The sequence below is a fragment of the Acanthisitta chloris genome, unplaced genomic scaffold (assembly GCF_000695815.1).
Source record: "Acanthisitta chloris isolate BGI_N310 unplaced genomic scaffold, ASM69581v1 scaffold28494, whole genome shotgun sequence".
NCBI lineage: Eukaryota > Metazoa > Chordata > Aves > Passeriformes > Acanthisittidae > Acanthisitta > Acanthisitta chloris.
In genome coordinates this window covers 49,333-62,698 of record NW_008669235.1, presented here as the reverse complement: position 1 = coordinate 62,698, position 13,366 = coordinate 49,333, and the positions used below count along the sequence as shown (strand labels likewise).

General features: G+C 38.8%; 1 protein-coding gene across 1 annotated transcript in view; it reads right to left on the bottom strand.

The window, feature by feature from the left end:
• Nucleotides 1-13,366, bottom strand: part of EML6 (echinoderm microtubule associated protein like 6) — a gene marked incomplete at its 5' end in the record, with an annotated part of 63,024 nt that overhangs the window by 26,164 nt on the left and 23,494 nt on the right. The window contains 9 exons of the mRNA XM_009073249.1: nucleotides 102-243; nucleotides 949-1,076; nucleotides 1,781-1,892; nucleotides 3,145-3,347; nucleotides 5,133-5,233; nucleotides 8,340-8,433; nucleotides 11,234-11,339; nucleotides 11,975-12,161; nucleotides 12,852-12,970. Of these exons, the coding sequence (XP_009071497.1) occupies nucleotides 102-243; nucleotides 949-1,076; nucleotides 1,781-1,892; nucleotides 3,145-3,347; nucleotides 5,133-5,233; nucleotides 8,340-8,433; nucleotides 11,234-11,339; nucleotides 11,975-12,161; nucleotides 12,852-12,970 (1,192 nt within the window). The remainder of the gene's footprint in view (nucleotides 1-101; nucleotides 244-948; nucleotides 1,077-1,780; nucleotides 1,893-3,144; nucleotides 3,348-5,132; nucleotides 5,234-8,339; nucleotides 8,434-11,233; nucleotides 11,340-11,974; nucleotides 12,162-12,851; nucleotides 12,971-13,366) is intronic.

Here is a 13,366-nt window from a genome sequence, read left to right as displayed (position 1 = left end):
TCCCTACCCAATTAATGCCTGTGATGTGCACTGAAAGCAAAGATGGAACTGTTACAGAAATAGTCCATTGCTAATCCAGGGGATGGCCAAGTAAGGATTACCTTTTTTGAGCTTCCTCACTGCCAGCATGCGGTGCTGGGAGGAGAGTTCCCAGATGCGGAGCGTTTTATCATCACTCACTGTTGCGCACACAGGCAGGAGGGGATGAGCTGCCAAGCCCCAGACTTCTCCTTCCATATGACCCTTCAGGAAATCATTTCACATTAATGAAAATAATGCATTGGGGGTTGTATAATAGGTTCTAACACTTGCCCTGCCTCATTTTACAAGTCTCAGGCAATAAGGCTTTCACAATCTCCTCTCTCATGTTTTTCACATTCAAGAAGATCTGTATGTCTGCTTTTTCCTCTGCTAACTATTTAAAGTACTCTTCCATAGTCTCCTCCACTATTACTAGTTGTTATTTCTGTTCTTTCAGGACCATTTCTTGAAAAAAAATGGTCACCTTATGCTTCACAACACATGAAATGACAACTGTATGTCACTATAGAAAGCTGTCAGCACTCTAACAACAATTTTTCACAGGATCCTTGAGAATACACTGTATTACTGCAGTAAAAGGAAATAAATGGAACCACACTGTCAAAATAAAGTAAATTGTGTTAGATCTACCCTTCATTACTCATTTTTATGTTGGGTCCTAAACTTAAGTGTCTAAAAAATTCACAGAGAATCTCATCAGCCTTTGAACTCAATGGATGTTGGGTTTGCCTTCACAATTCTGTGATGCACAGTGAATCTCACATAAAAATCTTACATAAAAATCACCAGCTTCTGCGTGAGCAAGGCAAAGAATGGTGGTCACAGGGTTAATGAAAACTGAAATGACTGGGAAAATGTCTTGCATTTCTACAGGAAGTAGTTTGATATGGAAGATCCATATTGTACCTGAACAAGGAGAGTCATAGGCCCACTTTTATCAATTTCAAGTATCTCCCCATTTTTAGTTCCCACCAGGATATGCCCATGGCCCAGGCTGATGGCTCTGATAGAGGGATTGTCTTCTAAGAGTAAACCTGAAGAACACAAATATATTAATGTTATATTTTTATTAGGAAACCAGAGACTCATACCACCTACAATTTATATATAATTAAAATCTGCTTAAAATTATGATACATGAAATACACTTACCTGATCAAACCGCTAGATAATCCATGAATTTCACTAAGAGATCAAAGCCTGTGCTAGTCTGTACTGTGGCAATAAAAAGACTGACATTTTATTGCTCTAACAGTGACAACTGTCTAAGGGGTTCAGAAGCGTAAGCAACATGGACACTAATTCTGTGACTACATGTGAATGTCCCTCTCCAGACTTCCACACTGATACCTGGGGAAGTTACCAGGTCTTTCCAAATCACAGGGGCCCTGGTGTCACCACATGAAATGTGGCCAGGGGAGGAAGCTGGCTGCTGAACAGCCCAGACCTTGGAACAATCAGACTCACAGGCTGGTGACGTTTCTTCTTAAAATTCTTTCACCGACAAAAACCAAGCTCAAAGTCATGAAATCGAGGAGGAAATAGCAGAACAAACTATCAGTGGCAAAGACTATGTGAAATATAACTTATATCATTCAAAGCAGAAAATTCCAGCACAGAGTAGTAAGCAGTGTGTTACCATTTCCTTTGTGTCCTGGAAAGATTTGACACCAGGACTACCATTTTACCACCCTCTGTGCCTACAAGTCCTTATTAAAACACACTGAAAACACAATACCTTTAGAACTAGGAGATAGTGCTGCTCTCTTAATAGCATATGTCTTCAGACATCTTTCAAACATATCATCCCAAAGAGCCACAATTCCATCTTTTCCACCAGTCACAAAGCCCTGTACAATCACAGCAGAAAAACACACACAAATGTCAGCGCTCATATGGTAAGATTTACAAAGACATGTCCAAAGGCAGAATGAAGTCTGCCCTGCATTTTATTCATGTGCCAGACTGAAAATACTCGAGCCTGTACCTATGAGGGAAAAAAATACACAGGAATGAGATTTAAAGTTGCTTTTCTAGGGTTATAACGACTTAAACCACATGGAGTACATACTGTTGTAAAGAGTAATGCTGGACCATGACGTTTGTCTGCATGTGGAAATAAGCTATGGAAAACTACGTACTTTACCCTTAGAAGAGGTAGCAGTGGGCAATAATAGCTTCTCAAGTTATTCCAAATTCAGCAAACTTAGCATGCTACAATCTGAGCTCTAATAAAGCATAAGGGACCAATTCTTTGATTATCTGTGCCAAGTAAACGCAAAAGGCAACATAAATGAATAACCAACAAAGATATAAGTGAAGAGGATGTTTGGTGCCAAGATCAAATTAAAAAAGTGATGGAAAATCTAGGAACAATCAATTAAGACCAGAGAGGACTGAGCCACAGGGATCTTAACTGACCTTGTTATATAAAAATGTTAATAGTTAACATTCTTCTCCTCATGCTGTACTCCTACAGTTGAAACTATAATCTCAGAAAGGATGTTCCATTATCAACGTCTTCATATTGCCAGTGGATTTCAAGTGGCAAAATTTGTCCTAACCTCATTTATGTCTTGTCAATAATATATTTTGCCGTGGTTACTTTTAAAGATTTATTGAGGCAACTAAAGGAAAACAGTTAACTCAAAACCCCAAACCTTTGGATATTTGAAGGCTTGATTAAGATATGGTGATAGTATTACTAAAAAATCATGTTTCATATTTTGGAAGTTGATAATGCACATATTTTTGGGATCAGGTTGAAGAGAGAAGGAATGTCACCTATTGGGCTCCTGTGGTTTACAAATACAAGAATGACACTCATGAGCACAGTGATAAATAAATTCTGTACATTTAGAGGCCAGAAAGCTATTGGTCAGGTAACAGCATATATAACATGGTGCTTGCAAATACATGTCTAGCAAATAACAGAACTCATTCATATCAGCTTTGTGATTTTAATCCCACACAGATTCACTCAGTGCAACTCTTCTGTGATGGTTTTTGCGAAAGCTCCTTTGATGCTGGCGCAATGTAGAACAATGTATTGCATGCACAGACACGTACGAAACCTGACTCACTGCACTGGGAGATAAATACCTTATCCAGTGCATGCATGGCAAACACAGGACCATCATGAGCCTTCACTGTCCTCAGTAACAGGGTGTCCTTCCAGATGTAAATGTCTCCAGTAGCAGCACCAGAGAACACCAGATCTTCTATTCGGCCATATGAAACACTCATCATTGTTTCTAATTTCCCAGTGCTTCCGAAGGTTCCTCGTTTCGATGTAAAACCTCCACCTGCAACACAAACAAAAGCCTTTTTCTATTTGGGTTTGTAGTCATGGTGCTGCAAAGGACAAATATTTGAACTCATCCTCTCTTGTGGCTGCCTGAAATATAGCAGATATTGGAAATACTGGAAACAGTGCGCAAGGGAAAAGCACAAAGAGAGTCAACACAGTAACGGCAGTTCTGAGGCAGTGCAGACTCTAGTTTTCAGACTGTCTTTCCAAGCAAGTGATAAATTTGGTGAGGAATCGTGTAAAAATAATTAATGCAATGGCTGGCAGCATAGTTCATGCCCAGAACAGCTTCTGCCAAGCCTTTTCTCTTCAGAGGTGACCACATGTGAGATACTAAAGGTTTGGTTTAGTTGTCCCCTGGCAATTTGACAGCAGTTTTGTAGAATAAATGGCAGGGTATCAGAGAACTTCTGGCTATCAGAGAACCGAGTTGCCATGGACTTACTTTGGTTTGAAAGTAACCATCTGGGCCCATGAATCAGTGCTTAATTGTACAAAAACACATGTACAATTGCAAAATATCATTGGCAGTGGTGGCCCTGTGCACTTCACAGCTGACACCAGGCTGATAGTCCACACTCCACTGAGCACATCTTAATTCAAAACGCACCGTTTCATTGCAAAGAGCCTATTCCTGGAGTAAGATACTGCTTAATGCAAATTCTCCTAATGGAATTTGGCAAACAGCAACACAAGTCTATTTAATTACTGCAAAAATAACCTCAATATAAAAAAATGCAGGAAAAGAGTAATTTTTAATCTGTGAGGACCTGAACCACTCGAATGCTTAAAGCATGGTACAAGTGCAGGAAGTTCTTAAAGCTGCCTAATTTGGAGTTGAGTCTATTTTTAGCTGCCCTTGCGCTGCCTACCTCTGCTGAGTTTTACACACAAGATGTTCTCTGAGGTCTTTATAGCAAGTACTCAGGTCAGGTGTACACAATTAAAAGTCATGAACCACCAAAAATACAGTCTTGAATGAAAATTATCCTCAATCAGAAACCAACTTTGTGGCCTTTGTCAGTCTGACACAACAGTCTAGAATGACAACTACTTCCCAGGCTGAGTATTTTCCTTATTAGTTTGTGGAATCTTATCATGTTTTAAAATGTTGGAAAACACATTTTCATTTTTTGTTATTTAGAAAAATATATTACCTTGAGATCCTGATTCTTGCAATACCATATAATGATTTTTAGCCAAACAGATAAAATATGAATTATTCTAACTGAACTTTCGCAAAATACCTGAGTCTTAATTTCTTTTGTTTTGCCCAGGCACTTATTTTAAGGTCCATCGTCAAACCTTTCTGTCCTGGCACCTTGAAACATGTTTCCATCTCTGGAAGTCATCCCTGATGTCTGAAAAACAGCTCTGAAGGGTTACATCAGCACCTGAAGTACCCACACGACTGTTTTTAGCAGTGTGCCAGAGGCACCCAAGACTCTTCACTACCAGCTGGCATTTTCACAAGGGTCATCACCTGCCTAAGTGAGTTACAGGACTGCACATCTTCTGGGAGCCAAGGATAATGACTCAGGAGAATTCCTTAATAGCATGACTAATGTTAAAAAACAATTGGCTGGAAATTCTTTCCAAAGGGAAAGGAATATTGTGATGTTTGCTGACTCAGAGGTGGGTTTTCATCCCTTTAATATTTTGGTAACTGGAAAATTGCTTTAAAAATAAAACAAATTCTTAAACTGAGATTATGATGCTCCTGTATTAAAAATACACATATTCTTGTATACAAGTAAATATAAAATATTCAATACAGTACCTGTTTGCTGCCAAAATTTGATGTGCTTCATTCCAACTGTGACTAGTTTGTCTACATGATGTGGATTACACTTCACTACAAATATTTTATCTTTATGGCCCCTGCAATAAAGTGAAAAGTTAAAAAAACACAGTAAGGGATGACTTAACATTTCAAGCTAATTAAACCATTAATGTAAATCAGTTTCCCATCTAAAAAAAAAAGCAGAGAGCCATGTTTGTTATCCACAAGGGTTTAGGCCTAGAAGTCTAGCCCCACAAAGCTGGCAGAATGAATTTGAATGGGAATTACACTACAGAAATGTGGGGAATAAAAATTGCCTCCCACTGAATTTCAGCTCATTTAAGTCACAACGAAGAAGCAAGCAACAAAGGTCAAGGCAATTAAGAATAGACATAAAGGTCAATATAAATATTTAAATGTCTGAGAACTAAATCTACTGTGCTTCAAGATGAAAAATAAAATAACAAATTGTAAAATCAGAGTTCACATTCAGCAGCTCATATACCTTCAGGTTTAGTTCTTGAGTAATAAAAATTCTGTTTGTTGATGTATGTATTTACGGCAGTTTGTAAGCTTAAGTTTCACCATTGCAAAAACCATTCCCAGATGTGAAGCAGTAATTATTTCTATGTCAGTGTTTTATAAACCCCCAAAGCAGGAATTACAAGCTTTTCAATACGCATGTTCAGGTTTTACACCACGACAATGTCACTTTTGCCTGACAGGTTCAGGAGACCTGGAAAATCACATGATTCTGCAACCCTTCTTGGAGTCAGTGATTCCTTTTAGTGAACCAGTCTGGATGCAAAACAGTCCTTGACACCTTTGCCATGTGCAGCATATCTTGCAATGCCTTCTTCTCCTGTTCCTCTCCTCTGCTGTAAGGATAGCCAGTTCAGGCTGGTTATACTACTTGTTCTGGAAGCATCCATCACATAGGCAAAGTGTACTGCCCTGAGGGCCAAAACAAACTAACTTCAGCCTAGGACAGGTGTCCGTGCACAAGACAGGAGCATGTCTGTGTCTGTGATAGGATGAACAGTGTTGACACATGAGACCTGAGCTGTATGATACACATTTCCTCCCCAATTTCCTTGGTGTCCTTGTGTTTCAAGGGACTGGAGCAGGACATTGGCACTTACAGAATGAAAAAAGGAAAAGAATATGATGTTCACTGATTTAGATTGTAAATAAATTTGACAACCCTCCCTCAGCCCCTTGATGCATTGCAGTCCAGGAATACCAAAAAGCCTGTGATCAAACAGGACCAGCCCTGTATCAGCACACATGGCATAAGAAGTCAGGGAAAGGCACACAGATGTCTTTGATTCCAACAGCGCACACTTACTCAATAAGGATTTTAATGACACGAGACAGGAGATTGCAGAGCCAAGACAGGGAAATAAGCTGTATAATTTATCTCTGAAGCAATTAAATAAACAAGAGCATGTTCTGAACGTTGCAACAAGAAAACCGAGAAGTCATGCGGAAATAAATCAGCCTTAAAAGACTAAGCAAAAAGAATAAAATAAAATAATAAATAGAACTTCAGAATAAACATAATTAACATTTGTATATCATGAATGTACACTTCATTTTTCAGGTTTAGTCCTTTAGCTGAATTCCTCTTGTGGGTCTGTATGATTGGAAGGAGATGTCCTTCTGTTCTTGTGTGCTTAGGCCACAATGAGGGTCATGTCCTCTGTCTTGGGTTTTGTCTCTCTCTTTCTATGTCCTATTGTGCCTACCAGCACATGGGACTCGCCTTTAGGCACTGTTAGTATAAACCAGCACATTTGAGAAAATAAACTATTTTTTCTGCTCTCTGTGAGGACTCTGCATATTTTCAAAATAAGAGATTAGCAGTAAGATTAGATCCATTGGACACATACAGCGTTACATGGTAAAAGAACCTAAGTGCTTAATGTTCTATCTGTCGTGAGAGCAACCACGTAGCCACACAGCTCACTGTTACGCTGTTTTTAAAAGTTTAAAGGTCTCTCTGGGGATATATAAGATATTCTTTCACTTGCCAGTGTGAAGCACAATCTGTCTGGAGACAGCAAAACCAGGACTGCAAAGGAAGTTAAAATGTCACGTTTTACACACAGACAAGGCTGTTGCTAAGCAAACCCTCCAGCACAGATTTTAAACAGGATTTCAAATCTCACTGCCTAATAAACTGGATGCCTGAGCCAGAATGTATAGCTAATAGAGACTGCGGTACACACACAGATGGAGTAAAACATGCATTTCTTCGGTAACGGCACACTACCAACAGAAAGTGCCATGAGAAATTCTTGTTTCTTCTGCAACATGACACCACCTAATAACAAAAAGTAAATTACCTTTCACAGACACTTTTTTGCAGTTATACTATCAATTTCTACTGAGCAATGCTAGATATTACATGGTTGCAGACAGCATATGGCATTAACTCCCTGCCTTTCTGGCACATACGCCCATGCCACAGGAATTCGACTCAGTTCTTCTAGTGCCCTGACCTCAGAGGGATGTCCAAGGGTAGGACACAAACCAGGTTCACACAGTTTGATTGTTCCACAATGTACAACTAGTTCAGTATAAAGAAAACGTTGCAATCCAATATTTGAGAATATAAAAGCAAACATGTAAACTATAATCCAGTTGTCTTCCCAACATTGGTCCCTTCAAGCAATTGCAAAAGACACTTTGTTATCAGGTTATTAGCTAAGCTTTCAGTTATCAACTGCAAAGAGCAAACAGCTCAGGAAAAGTTGAGTTAGAAGAAAGGCAGGATCAGTAGCCCCTGAAAAATCTATTCATATGAGAGGCAACTCTCTTGTCTTATAGCAAAGCTATCTGGTTATGTACACAGCTGGAACCCAGCATGTCATCTAATGCACAAAGGAAATGATGTTTTGATGACTTCTGCTTTGAACCATGACATAAAATGGGGAGAAAATACTAATTTAACTTGAAAATCCTTAAATGAACTACAATATCAATGTGGCTATCCTAACAGAAAGGTTAGGGAACTCTTGACAGAAATAGTTCACAGGCTTTCCAAACACCAAGCCCAAGGTTTTCAATCTGGATAATGTTATTCTGAAACACCATTTTGTTTTCAGAGAGTTCTGGTTTCTTTGTTTATAGGAAAAATGTGGATGATGTTATTCAGAAAAACACACTTGCAGGGAACATTTATACCGCATGCATCCTTACCTGGTTGTTGCTAGCTTTTCTCCTTTCTTCCAATCCCAGAATACAATGGCATGATTATCATCTAGCCCAACAGATGCCAAACATTTTCCATCAGCTGTACAGAAGCAATACTTTGTGTTAAAGGTGCTAAGGCTTTAGCTGAAAACGTAACAGGCAATGAACACAATTACATTGAAAACTGAATTTCTAATAATGATTATAAATGAAGCAAGAAAAGAAAAAGAACTAACAGTTGGAGAGACTGGAGTTCAGATTCACTGATGTATTCCTTATCAAGTTGTTGATCTTTCCCAAAGGCATACACAAAACCTTCCTATGTGTAAGCACAAAAAAGGTAGGTAGGATCAAACAAGACAAGGAAAGCCAATTTCATAAAACCCAAGTACTTTGAATTCATATTACATTTTATTTATTTCTGATCAGGTGATGCTTCTTTTCTTTTCCTAGAAAAGGTGAAAAGTATTATTGGTCTATGAAATGGATGGTTAAAAGTTCATAGCAGTGTGATGAACCTATAAATATAAAAAAAAATTAAGGCTAAAAATAACTGCTGTTTTCTCTTTCACTGCAGGAAAGACACAGCACTACTAATAATGAGAGGAAGAACAGTCAGAAAAGGATATCATGCATAATTCAACAGCACCCCGGCATCCTGCCCACGTGTATGAAATAACAAACACCACCCCTGTTAAACTTTTGCAGACAAATTTCTGTCCTGAAATTTTGAAAAAATAAAAAAACTAACCCATAGTTGTTGCAGTATGTAAGACAATTGAACTTTATAGGGTGTAGCAGGGGCTGATTACCTGCTTATTTTTTTTAAAGTGAAGAAGAGTTAAAGCTGCAGGAAGCAAAGAGCTGGGCAGATGGCCAACATGCTGAAGGAAAGCACTGATTTGAGAATGTTGCTTCTCACAGAAGCTGATAATGTTAAGGACTCTGGGCTTGAGCACATTTGACTTCAAGAACAGAAAGAGTGCCATGGGTACAAATTACTGCATCAGAACTACTTCAAAGTTCATAAGGCTGAATATGTTCTCACAGTGTATAGTGACTGAGTTTTATTAGAAACAAGTAAAAAAGGAGAATGGGAATTACAGAATGAGGAAAAGAATTCACATTTGAATGAAATAGGCCCAGATGGAAGGAGTGTAAGTAGGCAGGAAGGAATGAAGTTGAAAAACAGAACAGAAAACCAGAAATGGGCTTATTAAAAAAAAAACAACACCACAACACAATGATTTAAACTTTATTCCCTTGAAACAGGAGAGGTTTATGCACCAACAGGACTATACACTCCAATTAATAGCCCAAAGTATAGATTAGCCACCAGAGGGCACAACCAAACATCGCAGAAATGACATGATCATCTTCGACTCAGAAAGTCACCAGAACAGTCCTACACGAGGGATCCAGCCCTGTACACTGCTCTCAGAAATGGCCAACTGCAGATGCTTTAGAAAGTGAGAAAGAGCAGAGAGAACTGGGGGCATGGAGTCACCTGCCACAGCAACTACAGCCAAAAAAGATTGGGAGCTTTGGGGTTCTTTCTTTACACTTCCAGTAGTGTGACCTGAACCTAATTTTTAGTCTGTTATTAAGAGGATGAAAGCTTGCTACATAAGACTGAAGTAGCCCTCTCATCCCACAGTGAGGTGCATATTTGCTCAAATATCCACCCCTGTCCATGCCAAGAATCTGAACTAAAGCCAGTTAGGAAGGCAGTATGTGCATTCTCAGGATCAGATCCTATAGCAACACTGCCATGTTGAGTGGCTGATACTTTTAAAAACAGCTTTAATATTTTGATACTTTTGTACAGATTTATGCCCACAGAATACATGGCCAGCTTATCCTTTACTTTTACAGAAGTATGTGGATTCTAACCCAGAATGCTCCTAACTTGTTAAATATGTAAACCACAAAAAGTGCTTTCAAATCTATGAACCTCTGTTCAACTAGGGATCTTTATGAGAAGTTCTTTAACAGCTTTGCATGCAGTATCAATTAAATCATCTTTATCCACTTCCCTTCTCTGGCACCACAACTCCTTTCGGAGCCAGGTTACACGCCACAGTGTGTCAGCAATTTCACATCTGAATTCCAGCTCTTGGATGAACACCAGGGCTCCTCTTCTGATAATGGAGTATGACTCAGTTCCACAGACTTATCTTAGTGGAAGTCAGACTTCTTTCATATAGTACTGTCTCATAAATATGATCTATGTCCTAATGAGTTCTTACCACATTTCTGGAGAGGAGACTATGAAATAAGTTATGTTTAATTGAAAAAAAATCAGATTAAAGATAGTTCAGCTAAAGCAATCTCTTTTTTTTTTTTTTAAAAACAGAGGAAGGGAGAATGAATTTTCAAGCCCTTTTATAAAGATGCAGAAGTATGTAAGTGCCCACCATATGGATGATGTTCTTGTATGCACATAGGAATTATCCCTTGAGAACTGAGATGGTTTAGGGCATCCAGCTCAGAAAGGCAAGTAGTAGAGACATCAGAAAACTGTCATATTTACCTCTTCTGTATACTCACTGAAAAATGTGGGAACTGTTAGAATTGTATGAGCCTAGAGATGACATTACTGACTTGTTAATACCCTTCGAGTCACCATCCTGCCTGCTTTTAAATTCATACACCACCATGTAGACAGACACCAGAATTCCAGCTGCACACTTGGTATTATCTATTAGGCATCACCAAAATCAATTATTGATCAAGTGACCAAAGGCCCATGACTGATTTTACTGCACACACTATTTTGATCCAGTCAGCAGAATTCCATGGAAAACTGGTACTGGAATTTCACAGCTATCAGAATTTAGATTTCATCACAAGGATTGCTTTTTAATTAATCATTTAGATAAAGGTAGGTTGTGGCTTACCTGAGAAATCCAGTGCACACACTCCTCTCTGATGCTGGCCTTTGAGCAATGACAAACATTTCAGTGTCTGAGTGTCCCAGACATGGATAGCAGCATCTCTTCCAACCTAAATCAGAGAGTTAGTTGGAATATCTGCCCACAGAAGTTCCAAGCACACTAACATCAGTAATTAGTGCTATCACTGCAGAGGTGACTGCTTTTCCACTTGCCTTATATCTTTTTCAAGATCTATTTTCTTTTTCAGAGAAGCATCAGGAGATGGTCTCGTACAACACCGCTATTCAGCATCATATTCATGGTATAATTTATCCTGATGTATGAATTTATATAATTACAGACTATATCATACTCAGTACCAGACATCTGCAGAGTGCCCAACACAAAACAGCCTGTATCTGAGGAAGGCTTTGTAGGCTAATACAGTACAAAAACACTGCAACTGACTGAGAGCCCCAAATCTCCTCAGATGTAGACAAAATACAGCCTCTGTGTTTTACAGGTGAAGGCAGAGGTTCAAAGTGAATAGAAGATTTTTGCAAGGCCGCAGCATAAGACTGGCAGTGTTTATGTTATACAGGAGTGGTTCAACAATCACCTCAAACCATTTTCAGTTTGGCAGGGATGTAGGAAACTATACACAGCTTACCTGTAGATAAGAGGAAACACTATATTTAAAGGAAAAAGAGAACCACATTTTTCCTAATGAGAAAAATAGTATTTCTATCCCTTCTAAATTCCCACCTGTCCAGTAGCGACATAGTCTTTGACTGGGTGAATGCTAAGGCTGAGGATGTCATCATCATGGCCCAGGTAGAGCCTCTGTGTGTGCTGCTGCCGGTTGTACACGACAGCCACAGCAGCAATGTGATACACCACTTCTCCTGTCTGAGTGTAGAACAAGTTATTCCGACAGTCATAGCCTCTGTAACTGAAGGAAACACAACACAAGTCATATTCTGTTCCAAAACGATGCTGAAAATTTATATAACAAACTGTGCAAATCATTTGTGCCTTAGCTGGAATGGAGTCCTGTGGTGCCAACTTTAGGTCAAAGGTACCTCAGACACTATTCCCAACGAGCACTCATGAAGCTCCTCATGGTTTCTGTTTTACAGGCTATTGGATTCAAGCAGAAATCTATCAGGTATTTGTACAAATCACAGCTATCACGAGTAACTTAACAGAGAATCTTTGCTCCAGGAAACATCAAGTGTAGTAAACTAGTGTAAAATGTCATTTGACAAAACACAGCATTTAGGTATTATTAACCAAATGGCTACAGTATTGCAACCTTCCCTTGTTCCTTAACAAATAGCATCACAGAATGGTTTGGGTTGGAAGGGACCTTAGTGATCATCTCATTACACCCTCTGCCATGGGCAGGGACACCTCCCACTAGACCATGTTGCTCAGAGTTCCTTCTGACCTGGCCCTGAAATACAACCGAAAAAAGAAAATCTATGTCTGATATTCTGTAAAATTATCCACAATAATAATGACAAACAAATTAATTGTGGATAAACACTGAAAAATGCTTTGTCAATGATCTGCTATGAATGGTTCAAATATTCCAGCAATGTAAATCAGAACTAACAAGTATTATCTAATATTACTCTACCCGTGTATAAACTGTAGCTTCAGGCTGTCCTCAGGCGCTCGCTCTCGTTTAAGGAAGGGCACAGAATGGTTTTTCTCTTTGCTTTGCTGTTTCAGCTGAGGTAGGTCTTCTTTGTAAACCTGCAGAAGAACTGTTACAGTTAACTGCACATCTCTGGTTTTCTAAATATTTGTATATATGAATGACTGTGACTTTAAGTATGCAATTTAATATATGCTAAATCAATGTTCAGCAATTTGCCAGTGTGTCCAGAATCCCAGAGTACAATTACAGCTCTATAAATACACTAAAGGCACAAAGGTAGGTCTTCTTTGTAAACCTGCAGAAGAACTGTTACAGTTAACTGCACATCTCTGGTTTTCTAAATATTTGTATATATGAATGACTGTGACTTTAAGTATGCAATTTAATATATGCTAAATCAATGTTCAGCAATTTGCCAGTGTGTCCAGAATCCCAGAGTACAATTACAGCTCTATAAATACACTAAAGGCACAAAATACTTTTAAACGCTT